This window comes from Sturnira hondurensis, unplaced genomic scaffold (assembly GCF_014824575.4).
Source record: "Sturnira hondurensis isolate 20B ecotype Veracruz unplaced genomic scaffold, ASM1482457v3 Scaffold0000396, whole genome shotgun sequence".
NCBI classification, from domain to species: Eukaryota; Metazoa; Chordata; class Mammalia; order Chiroptera; family Phyllostomidae; genus Sturnira; species Sturnira hondurensis.
This window is the reverse complement of record NW_028073027.1, coordinates 280,368-303,531: the sequence shown is the minus strand read 5'-3', so window position 1 is coordinate 303,531 and position 23,164 is coordinate 280,368. Positions and strand designations below refer to the sequence as shown.

The following is a 23,164-nucleotide window of genomic DNA, read 5'->3' as shown; positions in this document are numbered from 1 at the left end:
CAGATATGGGGAGAGCCTTCCCTCTGCCCTCTGGCTGCCCCTGGTCCAATGAGGGAGGAAAGACATCTCTGCAACTAAGGGGGTGTAGGTACAGCAGGGGTGCTTCTGGACATGACAGTACAGAGTACTTCCTATGAGCCAGGGCTCCAGAAAAACTCCTGGAGGGAGCACTGGGGTGGGGCCTGGTACTGGGGTGGGGCCTAGCAGGGGCTGTGGCTGTGAGGGCTGGGTGAGAAGGGAGGACTGCTGGTGGGGAGAGGAGGTGGGGGCACAGGGCAGGGGTGGTGCCCAAGGCAGGGCAGTGGAATGATGAGAAAATAAGCCCCCACGATGCTTTCCCAACTATTTCTGCTCAAAAGGACTCCAGATGAGCCCCAGATGCACTCACCTAGAAGTTGAAGAGAAAAATATGAAGATGTGCAATGGGAAGAGGGCCCATCTTGTTCTCTAAGGAGTACCTTCAATATTAAACATGTATTTGTTCGGTTACTCAGGGAACATCTACCAAAGGGCTATCTTGGGCTGGACACAGGAAGAATGAGTCAACCACAGTCCCCACCCTGAGGGAGTTTTTGCTCTAATGGGGTAGGAGTCACAGTCACCACCCTGAGGGAATTTGCATTCTAACAAGGGAAGCAGATGGGCAGATTACACAATGGTGAGTGACTGGGGCCATCAGGAGAAAGTGGTCCATGCAGGGGCCCAGAGGACGGGGCTGCCTTTCCTGTGCACATGCATAGCCTAGAGCCTTGTGGACACTGCCCATGGTCCAGCCAAATTTAAAGTGAAAGGGGGGCAGGGCAGACATTCCTCAAGGGCCAAGAGGACTAGAGAAAATCCAAGAAGAAAGTCTGTAGCTAGCACTCAGGGCCCTCTCTACCCTGACACCAGCCCACCTCCCGTCAACTCCCACAGGTCTCGTCAGGGCTCCCCAGACCAGTTGAGCCTCACTGCCCACTCTGTCAGGGCCATAGCTAGGAGTTCACTGTGAACTGTCATGTTCACAGCTAATTGTTCACTGGGGTGAACAATTTTTTGAAATTTTGAACAAAGGATTATTGATTCTCTTTTTATTTAAAATGTTGGTATTTCATTCCTAACATTTTGTGTTCATTGTGATTTTTTTAAAGATACTATATTAAGTGCTGTCTTATTGCCCAACGTTTTGGCACCCCTTCCGGTTGCAGCCTGACCCAGCCCTGCTCGCCTGTGCTCCTGCCTCCCCTCTTGTCTGTGCTTCCTCTACTCCATCTCCACTTGCCAAATCCGCCCCTCTCGCCAGCCTGACCCAAATCCACTCCTCCTTGACCCTCTCGGACTGTCCACCTAGATGGGGTCCTCTCTCCTGTGGCACCAAGTGGTTGCTCCCTGCTGGCATGAATTGAATGCTGTCTCAGATGGCTCACTGAATTCTCTAAAGAAAAAGTGTTGGGTAGAATAGACAGTAAACCAAGGCAGGGAGGAGGAGGGAGACATGTTCTACCCACCAACTCAGCAGTCCTGAGCCTGGGCTGATATTGCCAGGGGTTCCAAACATCACAAGATACACCAAGCTAATAAGGGAGGTGGGGAGCCCTTGACACTCTAGGTATCATTTCCACTGTCTGGGAAGAAAGCTTTTGAAACTGTGTATTTATCCCAAGGCCTAGAAGCAGAAAGAGGAGGGGGCCAATAGTGTCCAAAGAAAAAGCCTATAAAACAACTTTAGTTAATTGCCTGCCTCTGGTCACTATCTGTTTTACAAGGGAGTCCCCAGTGCTTACGGAAGGAGCCCATAAATAACTTTGGGTAACTGCCTCAACTTTAATTAACTGCCTCCTGTCGCATACCTATTTTGCAACAAGATGAACAAATAGGGTTTGAATAAAGATAAAGATTTGGGCTAACAGACTCCACACATACTTAAGTTTGGGTAGTCATGTCGCCCTGGGAAAGCTGGCACCACCTTTACCTGTCAAACAATATGTAACTTCTTCACCTCCATCCTGTCAGCTATTTAAGTCCTCAGAACAAAGGATCCAATGCTCTTGCTGCCTTTACCTTGCCATGCCCTGAACCCTATGCCTTTCACTGCCCCCTGCTTTAGCTAGTCCCATTCTCTTCCATGAGGACATATCACCAATAAACTCTGCTTGCATGCCAATAGACTTGCTGATCTATAATTCTTTACTGCATCAGCAAGAAGAACCAAGTTTCTCCCATGACAAAAGGATTCCCTTATTAATCTTCATATTTTAGCTAGAACTTGACACAGTGAACAAACCCAGCAAGAACCCAGCAACTGTTTGGTGAACGAATGAATGAGACCCCAGAAGAAAGGCAACCTCTCCTAGAAACAAGCATGAGGGGTCTTTCCCCAGATGTGGACTCACCGAGCATCCCAGAGGATGGGGGATTTGGCTGAATCTCCTCTGTGGAGATTTCCTGAATGACGTCCCACAGCTGCCAAGGCATCTGGGGTCTGAGAATGTAAAAGGGCTGATCAGGATGCAGCTTACGATAGCTCTTGTAGTTATCAAAGAATCTGTAGTCGGGATTCTGGTACCACTGAAAAAGAAAGAAATGGTTTCAGGAGAGAAATAGGCCAGGGCCCCTGCTGCCCGCAGGCAATCGTCCTTGTCTGAGGACACTGTGGGGAGGTCAACAAGCACAAGGCAGAATCCAGAGACAGAGCCCCTTCCTAGAAACGGACTCCAGACCTCTCCTCCACATCACACATCACAGCTCTCGCTTGATAGCAGGGGGACCCATCAGGTAGCCTGTGCTCACAGGGAATTTTGAGCTTGGTGGCCCTAAGACACCTTCAGGCTTTAAGATCATAGACTCTGAGAATGGTATCAGTGCAGAAAGGGGCCCTCGGCACCATCCCACTCTCGTTTTTAAAGGGGTGAAAACTGGACACAACTCATCACAACTGTGGGTTCAGAGTCTTTTTCCTGACCCAGGCAAACTTCAGTTTTAAGCTAGAACAGCGCAAAACTGGAAACTGAGGTAGAGAAGGGGCAAAAGATCACCAGAGTCTGTCAGCTATTGCAGGTCCAACTTCAAAGTTCAGAGTCCTAAGAACAGTTCTCTCTGTCCTCCCTAAAGCCATTCTCCTGTGGCCACTGCAGCCCACATCAGAGAGGCCAGCTGACCTGCATGACAAAGAGTGACAGGGCCGTCCCAGAGAGGATGAAAGTCCAGCAGACCTGAAACTCCCATCTTCTTCCCTGAATGAGCTGATGTTACAGATCTGGTTCTTTGCTTAGGAAATCAAGTCCTGGAGCAGGTGGTTCTCCCTCTCCATACTCCAGTTTCCTTACATATAAAGTGGGACCAACCGTGCTTCTACCTACTTCCTCACATTGTTAAGGGAGTGAAGGGAGAATTCCGAAAACTGGAAGTATGGGACAGGGACACTTCTGAACTGCCAGTCCAGACGAAGTAGGTGCCCTACAACTGAAACAGCCAGTCCTCGGGAATGGCCCAGGTCAGCCATGACTCGACAAACCCAGGGACTCAGGGAAAACTATAGGCAGACAGGAGCCTCTTTCTAAAGGACACTCACTTACCTTTGGGATATCTGAGTGGTAAATAGAGGGGTCCCACACAATTAGGATTCCTTCACTGTACAAACTGTCTTTGAGGAAGTGCTCTTCTGTGGTGATCAACTGCAAGAAGAAATAGACAAACTGTCACTTGGACATTTACATTGTTGGATTTGGAACACATCACTAGAACCACCTGAGGCCTTGGAGCCCCATGAGATTTCTAAGTTTTCTTGCAGCACTTGACTTCAGTGAGAAGAAGGCAAAGATGCAGATATTATGTGGCCCCGAAAGGGCATTTTGTAATAATCAATGACCAGAGAGCAGAAGGTTCCACTCAGACTTTGAGATTACTAGGGCAAGGGTACAGTGAAAACGGCTTGAGCCTAGTCCCCTGCAGTTATCTTTCATTAGAGGGCCAAGGGAGTGAAGTTTAAAGTCAGAATCTCATACAATCAAAATAATCTCTGGAAATCCTTTTAATCACTTGTAAATCCAGTACACAATATTAGCACGTGATGATGGAGACAGGCATAGCACGCCTGATGAGCCCAACACAGCCAACGAGCTCTGCAGCGTTGGAGCGGGTGGCCGTGTCTGTGCTAGAGCGTCATACGAAGTCATCAGCATGTGTGCAGGGGCCATCGCACACACAAAAGCGTACACCTTTAAACATGAGAGTCTCACCAGGCTGGCAGGATGCTCGTGCATAACCTGCTGGAGACCAGTCACTGCTCCTCTCCTCCCCCACACCTCTGGGGCTCCCAGGCTGGCCTGGATGAGGTAGTTAAACCCAGCTGGGGCAAAATGTGACTCTTGTAAGACTCCTGAGACAACTGTGCCAAATGATTTTGCAAAATGTATTAACATCCTTAAAAAATAGTATGTATACCCTTTGACTCAATAATTTCACATTTTTGGCATTTATCCTATGAGAATCTAAATTCAAGGGGAAAGTCATGCACAGAAATATTAATTACATTACTTACCAACCTAAGAACTAGGTGGTGGCAGCAGGTGAAAGACACTAGAATCGGATACAGAAAGACCTGAGCTCCTCTCTTGGCTTTGCCACTAACTTACCTGGTGACCGTACCCGAGTTGGGTAGCCTCCCTGAGCCTTCGTTCTCATCAGATGGGGTACAGGAGTGAATGAGAAAGACAGAAAAAGGGCGAAAGGTTTACAGTGAAAGAAGCCAGGTCCCTCTTTAGGAACTCCGAAACTGACATATGAGATCAGCTGACATTCACCTTAAAAAGCAGGTGTGAGATGATGTTACCTGGGTAAAAACTGAGAGGAACAAATGACAAAAATCAAGTCAACCAAGCCTGGTGATCTGTAGCACTCAAGAGGATTAGAGACAACTGGGATTTTTTTTTGAGAGGCACAACAGTTTCTCCTTTCCAATAAAGGATAGCAAGCAGCAATGATGACAACAGACGTAATTTAATGGTGCTCATTCCAAGTCAGATATTTCCATATATTATCCCCATTCATTTTCACAATAGCCCCAGGAGGCAATTATTAATATGCCCCTTTTTATAAATAATGAAATAGAGATGTAAGTAACTTGCCCAAGCCAAGTTAGCAAGTAAGCCAGGGAGTCTGAATTTGAACCCTTTTGACTGGAACCAGAGTCAACACTTCTAATCTACACAGAGCACCACCTCATACAAGGAGGGTAGGATGGGACACCCGTGGCTCTTCAAGGAAATAGCAAAGAAAGCTTGTGATGAGGGGTATGAAAATGTCATGAGTATTTTGCTTTTCATCTGACTTGTCACATGTCACGACTGAAGATCCCTGAGGAACTAGATCCAAAACCACCATTTTCTGATGGGGAAACTGAGGTCCAGAGAGAAGAGAGACTATCTGAGGCTTCAAGGTAAGTTTGAGGCACACCAGGACCAGAGGTCAGCTCCTACCAAAGTTCTTTCTGTTCCCACAGGGCTACATTCATAAAAACAAGCCAGCATACTATCAGGATCTGGGCTGCACCCAGTTCTCACTGTACCCAAAGGGGAAATGATCATTCACTTTGGCTACTTGAAGCAAATAAAAACAGAATGCATAAAACTGAGAAAAAGGTGAAGATAAATGCTAGCTTTACCCAGAAGAAGAAATAGAAAGTGGCCAGGGCTGGGACCTGGTGGACAAAGAGGGGAGAAGCCAACAGGTACCCCTCAATCTTAAACAGACATGACTGAATTTACCACATTAATTCTGGCAGCCCTTAATTCTAGGAGTTCCTTTGAGGAACACTTTGAGACTCAAAAAGAAGTCAGCATACACACACACACAAAAAAGAACAAAAAAGCCTCAGAACTGCTCAGGGATTTGGGAGACTGTTGCTTTAACTCACTGTGGTTTTAGGTGCACCACTCCCGCTCTCCAGGCCTCAGGTGCCTTATTCATAAAATAAGGACACTGCCTTCCTAGCCAGGTGACCAGCTGTGCCCAGAGAACATCTCGGCCTGTCTTTTTTTTTAATACAGCACTTAGGACTTAATACAGCAGAAAGGACTCGGGACAGAATAAAGCTCCTCTCAAATGCACCTGTACTTACCCATGGGCAGAGACTGGCCTGAGTTCAGGGAACCCCGGGTTCCTTGTGATGAGGAGAGTAAGTCGTTGCCAGAGCAACAGATCCCCAAGGAACACCTGCCAGGAAAAGACTACACCAGGGAATGGAGTGTTGCTATTTTAGCAACTTGTTTCAATTAACCTTTCCAGTCATTAAGTAAGAAATGCTCACTGCAAAAAGTTAGAAAATACAAAAATACACACACACACACACACACACACACATATATATGAAGAGAAAAAAATTATGACCACCCATAATTGCATTCTTCAGATATTAACACTGAATATGTTGGCCTTTTTCCCTCTTATGGATTTAATTGTGTCCCCTGCTCCCCAAAGTCTTATGTCAAAGCCCTAATCCCAATGTGACTATATTGGAGATAGGGTCTTCAGAGAGATAATTAAGGTTAAATGACATCAAAAGGATGAGACCCTTAAACTCATAAGACTGTTGTCCTTCTAAGATAAGGAATGGACACCAGAGAGCTCTCTCTCTGCCTATGCACACAAAGGAGAGGCTCTGTGAAGACACAGACAGAAGGTAACTATCCATGAGCCAGAAGAGATTTCAGCTTTGATGGCACCTTGATCTTTTACTTCTGGACCCCAGAACTGTGATAAAATAAATCTCTGTTATTTAAGCCACCCCCTCTGTGGTATTTTGTTACAGCAGGCTTAGGAAATTAATACACGCTCCATGCGCACATGTGTGTATGTGTAAACACTGATATATCTTAACGATAGTCCAGACTTAGTGGCTTTGTTAAACCACAAACCAGGTCAATGTCTTCTCATTTATTCCTTGAAAAATTTCCAAGCCCTGAACAAGCATGAAAAGGAAACTCTCAGAGGTTATGGAATTGCCCAAGATCATGCAGCAAGGGAGGGATGGAGCTGGGATGCAAATTATCTTTTCCCGCTGTACTAGGTAACCTTCATTCAAACATGGTAAGTGATGAGAAAACAAGGTGTGTTCTGGCTGCCAGATTTGCAAATTTGCCGGAGCTGAAAAGTGAGTCAGTGCTATAGGAAGACAGACAAAAGGAGGTCAGGGTGTTAAGTAGAGATTAAAATTATAAGGGGGCTCTGAGCCTTAAGTGAAGGCCTGACCATTACAAACCGGACATGAGGTGTTCTCACAAAGAGAAGGGCATCACAAATTGAAGCGCCCCGTAAACGCCCCAGGGTAAGGGCCTGCAGTTCTACCAGGTGTCACAGGAAGTTGTCAAAAGAACTAAAAGTATTAGAGAAAGTAAATGTTGGAACATACATAATGTCCAAGCAAAAAAAATTTATTTAGTAATCTATAAAATTTATCCACAAAGGAGTACAATTCAGTTATAATAAAGAATGAGATTTCTAAGAACTCATATGATTTCCAGGAGACACTAGAAAAAACAGCAGAGTGTAAACAGTATAGTCCACTATATTTTGTGTAAGAAATGAGAGGAATTAAATACACTGATTTGTCTTTACGAATAGAAACACCACAGGGTAAAAAGTTGGCTGCCTGCAGAAGTGGTGGTGGTACAGGGTAGTTCTGTGCCTGTTGGGATAGTTCCGAACTTTGGAAGCATGTTAATACTCTGCACATTTTAAAAATAGAAATGAAAAGAAAAATCTAAAACTGAAACCAGCAATGGCTGGTGTGGCTCAGTGGACTGAGTGCCAACCTGCAAACTGAAAGGTCGCCACTTCAGTTCCCAGTCAGGGCATATGCCTAGGTTGTGGGCCAGGTCCCCAGGTGGGGGTTAGAGGTAATGTTTCTCTCCCTCTCTTTCTCCTTCCCTTTCCCTCTCTCTAAAAGTAAATAAAATCTTTTTAAAAAAATGAAACCGAAACAAAATGAATACAACTGAATTTCAAATGAATCCAATAATTGTGGTGAAAAGACACAGAAGGGCTCTTCCTGGTATCTTATGTGCATATAATTTGACTACAAAACCTCAGTCTTGGGCAGAGTGCGGAGAACTCCAAACAAATCCCAAACTCTCTTTAGCAGGTTTGTTTTACATAGAGATATGCAAAGCAATTTGCAAACTATTTTAGATGTAGAATAGATTTGAGCAAATAAATAAATGTGCTGAGGTTAGTTAGAAGCAGGATTCTCACTGTGAAAGAAGGGGGAATACAAATGTAGAACAGGAAAGGCAAGACATATGTTTATGTGGATAGACTTAATTTGAAGATACCAATTTGAGCCTACCATTTCTAAAATGGGCATATTTGCATGCATCTGTATAGATGCATATACACACACAGGTATATGTACATATATATGTACATGAATGAGAACATGTGGATATGTATTGTGTATGTAGAGGGTGTGTGTGTGTGTACATGCATATAATTCTTTGCTCTACCTGTGAAAAGGGCTAAAAAGCAGACACCTTAGAAGGCTGAACACACCTATCGCCCAGATAATTGGTTCCTATACCATTTTTTACTTCAAGGAACCAGGGCTCCTTAGAAAACATTATAAATCTCAGAGGTAGGGTAGAATAGTATGGAGACATAAACCTATCTTGTATCTTGCAGGGCTCCTAAAAAAAGCACTAGACTCCTGAAACTCTTCATTTACCATGCGAATAAAATCTGTAGCTATTTGTCTGGTTAATTGCTCTACTCTGATTCAAAACATAATAACACTTTTCCTATCTCCCCAAGAAACCAACTGGTTATCGTCCACACTATATCTACAAGTCAATATAGAAATATTTCAGGAGTCCAGGAGGAAAGAGGCCCAGGAGCTTAGAGACATCTCTAGGTGAGTTTATATGCCAAAGGGCTGGAGTAAGAAAGGGATGTTTTCAGCAGAAGAACAGCATAGTTACCTCCTGCCATTAATAAATGGTGAGGCTATGATAAATCACTTATTTGTTGTCCCTTGTATAGGAAGGGCTGCCTGGAAGAAGTCCAGCCATGGTTAATATAACAAGAATGGTTTGCATGACATTGATATAACCTGGTAGCCAAGGAGAGTGTACTGGAATGCTCAGGTGTGAAAAATGACAACTTCACTGTACTAGCCAGTGGGGGCAGTAGACGCCATTGAGTGAGCATGTGTACTGTGTGGCTGTTGTATTCAAAATGACTGAGTGAGTAGAACAGATCTGCATCAAATGTTGCATTAAGCTTGAACATTTCTCCACAGAAACTATTGGGATGATTTAGAAGGCCACAGCAATGAGTAACTGGTGACTGGCAGCTTCCTCATGACAACGTACCTACTCATACATCACATCTCATGCAGAGTTTTCTGTGAAATATCAAATCACCCAGATGACTTAGTTCCCCTACAACCCAGATTTGGTGCCCTGCGACTCCTGGTTTTTCTCAAAACTGAAATCTCCTTTGAAAAGGAGAAGATTTCAGACCATTGATGAGATTCAGGAAAATACGATAGGGCAGCTAATGGTGATTGGGAGAACTGTGTGAGGTCCCAAGGTGCCTACTTTGAAGGGGACTGAGGCATCATTGCCATATCTATGATGTTTCTTGTATCTTCATTAGCAACTGTTTCCATTTTTCATAGTACATGGCTGGACACTTCCTGGACAGACCTTGTATAGGCACAGTATTGCTCAGCAGATCTCTAGAATTAACTCACCCTCCATAACTGAACCTCTATACCCATTGAACAATTCTTCATCTCCCCCTCACCCCAGCCCCTAGCAACCCCCATTCAATATCTGTTCCTACAGAATATTACTCAGCCTCAAAAAAAAAGGAAATTTTAACATATACAACAACGTGAATGAACCTGGAGGACATTGTGCATTAGACACAGGACAAATACCACATAACTCCACTTATATGAGGTATCTAAAATAGTCAGACTCACAGAGAAAGAATACACACTGCTTTTGCACTGCACTTTTAACGACTTCATGTGTGTAGGTGGGGGAAGAACAGGGTGTCTTTCCTCTTCAGCTAAATGGAAACTTTTTGCCTTCTCTCACTTTCCTCCCATACCAGGCAGGGTCTTATGAGAGTTTATTTGCTTGATTGAATGGAATCTGGGCAGCTGGCTACACATCTGATGAATGGGCCACACAAGGAAAACACTGAGAGCAGTTCTGATATGTTAAAAAAATACTTTTGACCATGAGCTTTGAAATAAGCCGAGTCCAGTATCAAGTCACAGCTCCTTCTCTGGTTTCAAAAAATATCAGCCACCTAGATTGTGTCTGTTGGCCAAAATCAAGAAGCCCTTCAACTCATGATATGATATCCATCATGTCCAAAGTTCAGCTCCCAAACCATGATGTTGAAGTACTGTGTCAAGGGGGTCTCACCACAATTACCCAGCTCACCCTTGCACTGTTTAGATCTGCTATATGAGAGAAACCACCCACCACCACCACCTATCCAGACTGTCTGTCAACATTTTGAGAAGAAAATTTTAGGGGGTTTATAGTGCTGCTGGCAAACAAAGCGAGACCCAAATCCATGATATCACATGCTCTCTACAGTACCCAAAGCAACTCACATAAATTCTTTATTATTAAATGCATTGGGGTAACATTGGTTAATAACATATAAATTTCAGGGGTACAATTTCAGGTAGTGAGCACACACAAACTGTGAGCCTCAGTGCCTTCATTTAAGATAATGGTTGATAATCACACCTCCATGGTTGTCATGAAGGTAAGACATGAATGGTCCTTAGACTGTAGAAGTGTTTAGTAAGCAGCAATAGCTACTTATCTCAGGATAAGCCCCATTAACTGATCTGAGAATGTCTGGTTCAAGTCCAGTCAGCACACACTAGGCATAGGACCAAGGTTTCTCTCTCCAACCTGTACAAGATCTTCCAAAAAAGCCACTGGGCCTTCTGGTCCCACTATATCTTCCCCCAAGGCCACTGGGCACCAACAGGGGCTCAGCTGAGTCTCAAGAAACTTTCTTACACTTAAGTCAGAACTGAATTTATTTAAAGACACACTTAGCTGGGTTTTCCTGTTGACTCTCCTAACAACACGTGACACATATATGCCTGAATAGGTCTGCTGAAACTGCACAGTATACGGCCAATCTCTACAAAAAGCTACCTTCTTAAAAACAAAACCACCTTTTTGTTTTCCATTGCTTTGTCTCAGCCCAGATGCACAAAATGCTCTCCCTTGCCATGCGAGGGAGGCGGGGTGCTGATCAGACTCAGGCCCAGCCCCTGTCAGCACACAGCTGCCATCAGGGGAACCTCTCCTTGTGGGAAGAGAATGAGCCACTCGCTGGCAGAATTTACCAAAGCAAGAGCTATTCCATCAGTGAGTTCTGGGTGCCAGCTGCTTTCTGTGTGCAATGGTGGGACTCACTTTGCTCATTCACAGAAACAAACACAGAACAGCTGGGGTAACCAAGACAAAAGATAGAGAAGCTAGACAATGAGAAAGGGCAATGATAGAAAGCTGTCAGTCACCAATCAGTATCACAAGAAGCACTGTCACGGAGCTGCCTGTGACAAAAGTGCTAAATAAAGGAATGGCCCACTGGTGTAGTGCCACTAAGGAAGGAGAGGAAGGAGAGGAAGGAGAGGAAAGAGAGGAAGGAGAGGGTGTGTCTGAGGAGGAGTGGGAAAGGCTTTCTTGAGAGTGGACAGTGTGGTCACATTCCCCTCAGCCCTGGCAGAGGGAACTCAACACTCTGGCGGTACAGAGAAAAGTGCAGTACTCGTGACAAAACTATGCACTGTCCACAGCACACCCTTTCTCTTGATCAGCTTCTGATTCTATGGGAGCTGTTTTACAGCTCTGCAAATTGCAGCCAGCTATAGACAGGCTTATTCAATCTTGCTCAGTAGTTTCACTGACGACCCCCTCTTCCTTTCCACCTAACAGAAAAAGAGTTTCATTTCTTTATTCAGAATCTGTGCTCTTTTGACTTTTCCTCCGAACTGGTTGGGACATCTGCCTGGTCCTCTCATATGAATAAAATAGATTGCTTAACCCATGTTCATTTTTATATCTGCATGACATTACATCTTTCCTAAAAATTATCTTTTAACAGATGTCCTGTCTTCCTTCTGCAGGGCACCTTCCAAATGGCCCCAAGCCAGCTGACTTTCCCTGATGAAATGCAAGAGGCCCCCCTTTGCCTGGGACTAGAAGGCACAGTGATTTCCCAACAGACACAGGCAAGCTTCACCATCCTTTGCAGAGTACTTGCTGCTGCGTACTAGCCTCTGGGTGAAACGCTCTGTGCTTAGTAACCTGATTTGATCCTACAAAGGCCCTGCGTGGTAACCATTCTTATTCCCCTCTACAAACAAGGGAACTGAGGCTCAGAAAGATGAAGCAACTTGCTCCAGTCACTCACAAAGGAAGTGGGGAAGGAGGAATTTGATCAACGTCTGTCTCTGAATTCCCAGGCAACCTTACCTCGTCCTTAAATAAAGTTCCAGAATCTTTGTAGGATGGAGATTTAGTTCCTCACTAAACACCATGAGATGCCCAAGATCAGAGAAAATTCCCAGCACCCCTCTACACTGCCTCTCTTTATGGCTGCTGCCTACTCACCATACCAGCCCTGATGAACACAGCTTGACCTCTCTGAATTCATGCTCTCCAACCCCAGCGTGGCCAGCATGGCCTGGAAACCCTACTCCATACCTCTACTCTCCCCAAAGAAAACTTCAACCCTTCTTGGCTTAAATGTCCCGTACTAAAACCTCTCTCCCTCCAGCCTTCCTCCAACAGGGCCTTACATCCCACTTGCAGAGACAACAGAAGCCCTTCCAGGCTTCCACTACAAACTGCCCCCAGCTACACCCCTCCCGTCCTTCTTCCTTCAGAATCCATCCTGCTGGGGTTAATCCTGGACAGGGCTTTTGACCAAGCCCCTCCACCCCTTCACTTACTTATCTCCTCTTTTTAATATATTCAGTTTCTCCTCACTGAGCCAATTTTTTTTACTGTGGTAAAATACACATAAAATGTGCCATTGTTACCATTTTTAAGTATATGGCTCAGTGGCATTAAGTACAGTCACATCATTGTACAGCCAGCACCACCACCCATTTTCAACCTTTTCATCTTCCCAAACTGAAACTCTGTGCCCATTAAACAATAAATGATCCCTCCTTACAAAGCCTACTTTCTGTCTCTACGCATTGGCCACTCTAGGTACCTTGCAGAAGTGGAATCACACAGTATTTGCCCTCTTGTGACTATCTTCCCACAGACTGTTGAACACACTCGATTCTCTCCAATACAAAAAAATAAAAATAACAAAATCTGGCCCTGGGTCCCTTAACTTTTTAGAAGATTTCCTGATTTCTCTCCTGCCCGTCAGAGCCAGACTTCTTTTTTTTAAGTAACTTTTATTTATTTATTTTTATTTAATCATATTGTATTTTTCCATTACCATTTAGTTCCCTTACACACCTTCTCCTCTGTAATCACCACACTGTTGTCTATGTTCATGAGTCCTTTTTTCGTTTTGCTCAATCCCTCCACCCTCTAACCTCCCCCAACTCACTAGCTGTCATCCTGCTCTCCATCTATGAGTCCATCCTCATTTTCCTTGTGAATTCAGTTTTTTCATTAGATTCCACGTACGAGTGGAATCATGTTATTTGTCTTTCTCTGACTGGCTTATTTCACTCAGCACAATGTTCTCCAGGTCAACCCATACCAGAGCTAGACTTCTTTAAAGACCTATCCACAATTTTCCTCTCCACTCACTTTCACCGGTCTGCCAAACTCTCCCAGCTGGCTTTTGGCTGGCCTCAGCACTCTCCCAAAGAGCTGTTGCTAAGGCCACCAGTGGCCTCCATTTTGCTAGAGAGAGAACAATGTTTTTCAATCTCCATGTCAACTGGTCTCTCAGCAGCATCTGACAGTGCTCTGTTTTCATTCCCTGCAGAGGACTGGTCCTCACCCCTCTCTAGACTCTCCCGTGCTCTCATTCAGTCCCATTGCCACATAGATACAGATGATTCATAAACTCGAATAATCTGTCTAAACCTTTCCATGAAACTCCAATCCCATTTATACAACTTCCTACTTGCTACCTCTTCACAGATATTTAAAAGGCACCTCAGATCTACCATGACCAGACCACATTTTTCATCTCTGTCCTCCTCTTTGACCCTAGCCCCCATAACCAAAACATCTTCAATGCTTCCAATCTCAGGGACTTCTAAGCAGCCAGTTACACAAACCAGAAGCCTATTATACCTGTGGCTGCTCTTCCTTCACCTCCCACATCCAATCCAACGCTAATACCTGTTGACTGGACATACCAAATAGCTCCCTGATCCAGTCTTTTTTCAAATTTACCTTCATGTCTACTGTGGTGCAACTACCAATATTTCTGATCGAGGGTCCTCCAAGAGCCTCCAAACTGTGTATCTCCACTCATTGTAAGATTTCTGAACAGATGGAAGCCAGGGGTGTTTACAAAATGCAAGTTCAACAACACAGATGGATATTGACAATATCACACTAAGCAAAATGTCAGATGCAGAAAGTCAAGACCCTATGATTTGATTTCAGTCATATGTGGGATATAACACTGAAAGCAACAAACAAATAGATAAGACAAACAAACAAAACTCATAGACACAGACTAAACAGTATGGATGGTTACCAGAGGTAAAGACAGTAGAAAAAGGTAAAGGGGATCAAAAATACGGTGATGGAAGATTTGACTTTGGATGTTGAACACACAATGCAATATGCAGATGATACATTATAGATTGTATACTAAAACATATACAATTTTATTAACCAATGTCACCCAAATAAATTCAACAGAATTACAAATACTCAAATGCAGCCCCATGGCTTGGCACCTTCTTACCTTCAACCTCATCTCTCAGCACACACCCACCACCCACACCACATACACCCATCTCCTTCTAGGTCCTTGTGCCCCTTCCACCTGACCTAACTACGCTGTTGCTTGTTCTTGAAAAGCTCTTATCCTTCCCATTTTGTCTTCTCCTTCTCCTCCTCCACAGCTAAGTATCACTTCCTCACTTTTCCTGACTTCCTTGATTATGGAAAATTTCCTTCGTATGGGTTCTGGTAGCACCTTGACCCTCCCCTTTATAGCACTTTATTGCAACTTTAAATGTCTTCATATGACTATTTGACTGTATCTGTTAGCAACATGAGAAGAGGGCCAAGTCTGCTTGGCTTACCACTGTATCCTCCACATCCATCTCAGGATCTGCACTCATAAATATTTGAGTAGCTAACATTTACTGACATATGTGCCAGGTTCTTAGTGCTTTGCATGGATTTTTTCACTTATCCCTAAAAACAACTATATCTGCACAGAAGAAATTTTACCTGAGAGTTCATCAGGCGAATGGTAGTTTTTGTGCCCACATCCTGTTTGAAGTTGGCTGTAGGTGCTCCATTAAACCTCAGGACTGCGTCATGGTCATCTGCAAACCACAAGGAAACAAGAGGTCAAGAGTACCAGCAATATATAAAAAAGAGAGAAGTTGTGGAGGAAAAGAGGGGAGGAGGGAGGGGAGGGGCAAGAGAATATTATTTTATAAGCTTTATTCCATCATGGTCTACCGGAAGAAATTATCGTATTTGTATGGTATAATTGGATAAGTTCATAGACAGAGATGACCACCTGTCTCCCTGGCCACTGTGGCTCAAGAGGTCCGTATCATGGCATTCCTGAAATTTTTTCAATAATACCAGTACACCTAGGTATGGTGGAATCGTGATTCCAATTATCAATGGAGCAAAACCAAATACTCTCTTTGTATAACCAAGGGGTCCTACTTCTATCACTGTCAGAAAAATGAAGGTATTACCATAAGGTTGATCTAACCTATGAGTGCAAAACACCCCATAGCACTCTTAAAAGCTTGCAGTGCTCAGCAAATGGGAAGGAAGGATTCACTAGGGCAACCAGGACCACCCTCCAGGGGATCTATTCTGGAACCTGAAACCCAGGTATTGTCAACCTGGTGGTAGCAGAGATAAGGCAAAAGGTCATCAAGCTAAACTACACCTCATATTTTCTACTTAAAAAGCTCTTTGTGAGAAACAATGTTCTAAATTCAACCAAAATCAAACAGCCCATCTTACAAGATCTACTCACTCCCTGGCTCCAGTCCATGCAGTTGTTTAAGCAGAGTTTGGAAGACCTGGAGATGTTTACTGGTATTGACCAACTCAATGGGGGAAAGAACTAATGGCTTACGAGATCCATCCCAACCCCAGGCCTCTGTGATACTATGTGAGTTCATCCCACCCTTACTTGATTGAGAAAGTTTGGGTTCATCACTGAAATCTACACAGAGATGGAGCTCAGCTCAATCCTCTATGGTTTTATTTGTGTGTGTGGGATTCTTTCTGGATGGTTCTTCGCCCATAAAGGTAGCATCAAGAGGAAGGGGGTGGGATGGGTATTTGGCTTGCAGCAAGATGATCTGAAAGGTGAATACCCACAGAATTAAGGAATTAAAGCCTTCTTTTCTATTTCAATTCTAACATGTATACGAAACCTCAGGAATCTAGATATCTCTTTCACAAGAACAATCCTATGCTCGATCTTTGCATAAAATCTTATAAAAAAAAACATGTGCATAGTCCAGACTATCAGTTTACAGAGCAGGCACACTGAAATTCAAATAAAAGAGGTACATCTTTACGCAACTCAGATTGCAATAAGTTTTGTCAGAATCAGCCCTGGTTTCACAAGTGACCAGCAGCAATCACACTAGAAATGCAGATCACCGGAAATTTCACGTAGTCAACTGTCCTGTTTCACAGGTGAATGAATGATTTATCTGAGGGCCCCAATAGGAAAGAAAGACAAGCTCAAATGGAGTACTAATCTAAAGTTGAGTAAAAGGACGAGTTAGAATATTGTAGGTAGAGTTTAAGGAAATCAACAAAGAATAGAGTGACACCAGTGTTAGTGACAGCAGAAGGCGATTACAATCCCTGCAGCTAAGGTGGCAACAGAAGCAAGCCACCACCTGTCGGGAACTGTGTGGCCTTTAGAAGAACACAGCCACCGCTAATGACTGCCCACAAAAAAAGAATCAATACTCCAACCTCTCTTTCCTTCTTCCTGATGACTTCTAGGCTCTGAAGGGGAAAGGCAGACAGCAAGGGCTGTTTGAAAAGGGCTGAGGCTGTCAGTCAAGGGAGAGAAGCAGCCCGTGGTCACTATGCCAGGGGGGACCCTGGAGACAGGGAGCCCCACCTCACTCTTTTTCTTCTCAGATTCATACAAGTGACTCTATTGTCCAGTCCCAGGAAACTCCAGAAGAGCAGAGAAGGTCCCAGCACCAACTTTCAATTTGCTAGAGTGCAGAGTGTGATAGAACAAGAGAGAGTGGACTTAGAAGGGCAAAGGGAGAAGCCCCTGTATAGGAGGCTGAGAATACGTCCTCAGCATCCACCATAACAAAGGAGGAATTTTTGTTCATCCAACAAATACGAATTAGGCACCCACTCTGCCTAGTCCAGTTCTAGGTGCTGCAGATGATGGATGTGGTCAAGGACAAGGTCCTTGGCCATGGAGATCCAGTCATAGTGCAAGGAGATAAACAGTAAAGAAGCACAACAACCTATACTCAGGATAATTACTCGTTGTAATTAATACTATGACACAAATAACCTGAGCTGTGTAACCAACACCCCATGGAATCTTTGTTAGATAGGGCAGCGATTTTCAACCCGCGTGCTGCAAGAATGTTTAAAACATTCAATACCTGGCTATTTCAGGGGCACAGACCTCTTCTCCCTTTGATTGTCAAATTAAAAAATTACAGCAATCCACACAACAGCAGTCTTTCACTGTGAATGAGTCAAAATTGTACCTATTTTTTGTCAGATCAGCAAAAAATATATTTGTTGGTGTGCTGCAGAGTTTTAGTAATTAGTTTACGTGTACCATGAGATGAAAAGGTTGAAAATTGCTGAGACAGGAAGATGATTCAGGGAATGCCTCTGAGCTGGCACCCAAAGGGCAGCCAGGCCAGGGAGGGTCCAGGGAAGCACATTTCAACCAGAGGACATGAGAGTGTCAAGACCCAAAGAGGACAAGGACTTGGCTATAGACAAGTGAGTGAGGGGAAGAAGAATAAAAGATGTAGTTAAAGAGGTTGGCATGGAGCCCTGGCTGGTGTAGCTCAGTGGATTGAGCACAGTGGATTGAGCACAGGCCTGCGAACCAGAGGACCGCGGTTCGATTCCCAGTCAGGGCACATGCCTAGGTTGCTGGCCTGTTCCCGGCAGGGGACACACGATACATTGTGTGTCCTCGGCAGAGGCAACCATACATTGATATTTCTCTCCCTCTCTCCTTCCCTTCCCCTCTAAAGATAAATAAAGCAGGAACCAAGGCACACAGGCTGTGGAGGCCTGATAGAAAGTTTGGATTTGATTCTAAGAGAAAAAAAAGTCAATCATAGATGACAACTTCAAAACAGGCTACTAAACTGGGCAATAAGAAAAGAGAACAGGCCCTGGCTGGTGTAGCTCAGTGGATTGAGTGCGGGCCTGCGAACCAGAGGATAGCGGTTTGATTCTCAGTCAGGGCACATGCCTGAGTTGCAGGCCAGTTCCCAGCAGGGGACTCATGAGAGGCAACCACACACTGATATTTCTCTTCCTTTCTCCTTCCTTTCTCCTTCCCTTCCCCTCTAAAGATAAATAAATAAAATCTTCAAAAATTTTAAAATTAAAAAAAAAGAAAAGGGAACAGGATCCTTGTTTGCCAAGCTTCCCTCTGCTACTGAAGGCTTAAGAGCTTTAAAACTCAAACAGGACTCCAGGAAATCACTAAGAGAAATCCATAGCTACTGGGATGCCAGCAAACAAGCCTTGTGGTGGGGGAGGCTATAGAAAACAGATGCCACCGCTTCTCCTTAACCTGGCATTAGAGAGCAGGAAAAGATGCAAATTAGAAAAGGAAAATTCGCCATTATATATGCACAGGAAATAACTATAGGCCTAGAAGATTCAACAGAATCAGCTCCTTAGAAAATTCACAAATACATCAAAACTCACTGCCTCCAGACATAGGAACTATAAATAGCTAGAAATTATAATGAAAGAAATTTTATCACAGTTTGGACCAAACATTTTTATATTTTCAAATTAGCTTAATGAATCACCTAACCATTTGTGGAAGACTACATTCTGACTCTGGTTAGGGAAACCAGATATATACGTCAGGGCAGGCAAACTAGGGCCCGTAGGCCAAATCTGACACGTTCCCCGGTTCTATAAAGTGTTACTGGAACACCCAGCTAGGCCCATTCATTTACTACTGCCTATGCCTGCTTCTGTATTACAGTGGGGAACTGAGTAATTGTGAAGGATTCTACATGGTTTCAAGCCCAAAAATATTTACTCTGGCCCTTTACAGAAAAAGTTTGCTGAGGCTTGAGATGGATAACCATGCTCTTTGAGCTTCTTAATCAAAGGGTATTGTCTCAGTCCTCACTCTGCCAAAGAACTTCACCTGCCCCGTCCCCATGCCCTTTTTTGCCTTCCAACGCATGCTCCCCTCCTGGTTTTCCTTCAGCCCCTCTCATGGACCTTTCTGATCTTTTTTGCCTGGCCTGTTCTTTCCCTTTACATGTAAGCTACTTTCTTTTTTTTTTTTTTAATTTTTTTTTGTTTATTTATCTTTAGAAGGGAAGGGAAGGAGAGAAGGAGAGAAATATCAATGTATGGTTGCTTTTGGTGCATCCCCTGCTGGGAACTGGACCCTGCTGGGAACTGGCCTGCAACCCAGGAATGTGCCCTGACGGGGAATCGAACCGCAATCTTCTGGTTCGCAGGCGGGTGCTCAATCCACTGAGCTACACCAGCCAGGGCCTTGTAAGCTACTTTCTAGGTTTTCTCATCAGCCCTCCTTCCTGGACTACCACTGTCACCTCAATATAAATGACTCCTAAATCTGGTCTCCCACCCTGACCCTTCTCCAAAAGCAAATATCCAACTGCATAGACGTCTGCCCAGGGAAATCTGTAAACACTTCAGACTCAGCACATCCAAGAAAGAACCTGTCCTCTCCAGAAGAATGCTTCCCCGAAATATGTTATAACAAGCTCCCAGGAGAAACTCTGACTTTTGCCTCTCAATCAAGGTCATTTCTAGTTAGATACCAAGTTGTATGTCTTCTACCGCACAATGCCGCTCAAATCAAACCTGCTCTTTCCACTACCACTACCACTGCTCACACAGGCCTGGCCCACCTCACCTGGATGTGGCAATAGTCCCTAGAAGGGAAAGATGATATAGCAGTCCCCATAGAAAAGGGGACTCAGAGAAGTGAGAAATCTCTGCAACCGCACATGATCCTATCACTCACCCACATAAAAGCCTTCTAGGTGCCCTGGCTGGTGTCACTCAGTGGATTGAGCTCAGGCTGCAAACCAAAGGGTGGCTGGTTTGGTTCCCAGTCAGGGCACATGCCTGGGTTGTGGGCCAAGTCCCCAGTGGGGACCATGTGAGAGACACACTGATGTTTCTCTCCTTCTTTCTCCTTCCCTTCCTCTCTCTCTAAAAAATAAATAAATAAAATCTTTTTTAAAAAGTCTTCTAGGTGTCTCCATAACTCAACAAATGAAACTCAAAGTCCTTATTGTGACACCCAACGTTCACTCAGAGCTGAGCCCTGGCCACCTTCCTAGCCTCATTTCTCATCCCTTTATAGTCTGCGAGAACCTACATCCTGGCCAAACATGATTACCTGCGATGCCCAGGTGTACGCTGCACTTTTTCCCATGCAGCCTTAGCTTCTCTTGCTTTTGCTTCAACTTGAATGCTATTCTCCTTTCCTCTAGGAGAGCAAGCAAGCAAGAATATCAAGGGATTTTTCTTAAACTGACAAGGGATATGACATAGCAAAGACTATTATAAAGCTACAATCACTATGAGGCACAAGAGTAGAAGGGCTAAGTATGAGGGCCTTTAAGTCAATGACTTGGTTTCAAGTGTCAATCTGTTATTAACCAGTTGTGTAAACTCTTTATGCCTCAATGCTTAGCTCATCAGTAAAATAGGAACAATAATGATACCTACCTCCCAAGATTGCTTGGAAGATAAAAAGAGAAAGCAAGGCATGTTACAGGTACACAGCAGATATATGGTAAGCATCACTCCTGTTGATTATAACATTTAACAAATATGCTATTGTTTGAAATGAAAATTCATACAAATCTAAGATACTTTACATGTATGCCCATCAAAAAGAATTGAAAATGACTAAGCCCTGCTCTCATATCAGCTGGTTTGTAGGGCTGCTGTAGACACAGCGTATTGTTACAATCTTCTGGTAAACAGTTTTGCAATGGACCAAAAAAACACTATAAAGTTATTTTAATTTGGTCTTCTAATCTCATTCCTGAGGATATTTCCCCTTGGGAGGGAGGGAGTAGTTACTTATATTATGTACCCCAAAACTGTGCTAGCCATACTGTTTGTAAGAGCAAATCACTTGAAACCATCTGATATGTTCAATAGCTGGGAATAGAGTAGACAAACCCCAGTTATAGTGGGGAGGTGATGGACCTGGCATGCTGCCTGGTACTCACAGGCCTTCAACAAAAGGCCTTTCCCTTCCCTTCCCTCTTTGTATTCTCTGTTCCTGTTTAGTATTGTTGATGAGTCCATGAATGAATAAAAAAATAAATGAATGAATTCTTTACTTAAACTAGATGCCCAGAGCATATACTCTATAAAATACAGAACATTTAAAGACGCAATTGTTTTATGTCTCAGAATCAAGGTTCTTCCATGGAAATACATGTGTAATATTATAGCTATGGTCTACAGAAAAAAAAAGATTACTGCCCTGGCTGGCATAGCTCAGTGGATTGAGTGCGGGCCTGCGAACCAGACAATCATGGTTCGATTCCCAGTCAGGGCACATGCCTGGGTTGCAGGCTAGTTCCCGGCAGGGAACACCAAAGGCAACCATACATTGATATTTCTTTCCCTCTCTCCTTCCTTTCCCCTCTAAAAGATAAATAAATAAAATCTTAAAAAATACTTTAATTAAAGTTTTGTTACATCACTCCAAACTTTTACAGAATGCATTATTTTTTTTTAAAAAGAGTATAGTTCCAATTCACGAAGGTCTCAGACTGCCTAAACTTCAACACAATCCTAGCTGGGCAGACGTTGACAACTTGACATGAAGAAGAGGATCTGCTAACACCTGGAATGTTCCAAACACCACAATAGAGCAAAAATGGGGAAAGAAAAAAAGTAATTGAGTTCTATTATGGGCTAACAAACACCAGCCATGTGTAGTTTCTAGAAAATGCAGTCCAAAATAAACCAAAAAGGCACAAGTACAGTTGGGGCTGATTACCTTGGCAGCTTTTATTAGTAAGTGCTGCCTATTTGGGGAGGTACAAAGTGTGACTTCATCACTTCTTTTTGCTCTAGAGAATCCAATTTGAGTCTACTTCTCTTCTTTTCAGAGGCTGTGCTTGGTTTCAGACCATTTTTCCTGGCAGTCATATGCAAAAAATAAAAAAGGAGAACATGACCCCACCTGCCCCAGTACCTTCCAGAGCCTGACAGAGAGCAATGCTTCCTGTGCTTTGTTTTCTTTAGCCTGATACACTTCACAATAATGAAAAACACATTCTTTCAAAATAAGGGGACTGTGGAGTTTTAAGCAAACCTGTAACTCTGTGTTGTACACAACAAGGATGGATAGACCTTCTATCTTTATTAACTATGAAAGATTTCAAGAAAATCAAATTGATATATTCTGACCAGCAAGTCTGAACCTTTTGGGGGTCATGTACTCCTCTAAAAATCAACTAAAAGCTATGAACTTTCTAGAAAAATGGACAGATCTACTTACACACATAAACACATATTATACATATCCAATTCAGATATTTTACACACAATCTCAGGGATTCATGAGCCCACCTGAAGGTAGTCCACAGCCCTCAAATAGAGAATACTTACCACTATTTGCAGGTAACATGAACTATATAAAGAGAACCCTAAAGATTCCACTAAAAAAAAAACCTACTAAAACTGATAAGTGAATTCAGTAAAGCAGTACAGTAGGATACAAAATG

At 43.7% G+C, this 23,164-nt stretch overlaps 1 protein-coding gene across 8 annotated transcripts in view; it reads right to left on the bottom strand.

The window, feature by feature from the left end:
- ST6GAL1 (ST6 beta-galactoside alpha-2,6-sialyltransferase 1) overlaps positions 1-23,164 on the bottom strand; it is a 131,797-nt gene that overhangs the window by 5,026 nt on the left and 103,607 nt on the right. For all 8 annotated transcript variants that reach the window (XM_037036365.1, XM_037036536.1, XM_037036301.1 and 5 more), the window contains 3 exons: positions 15,417-15,514; positions 3,555-3,653; positions 2,373-2,547 (listed from right to left, as the gene is read on the bottom strand). In XM_037036365.1, coding sequence (XP_036892260.1) covers positions 2,373-2,547; positions 3,555-3,653; positions 15,417-15,514 — 372 coding nt within the window. The remainder of the gene's footprint in view (positions 1-2,372; positions 2,548-3,554; positions 3,654-15,416; positions 15,515-23,164) is intronic.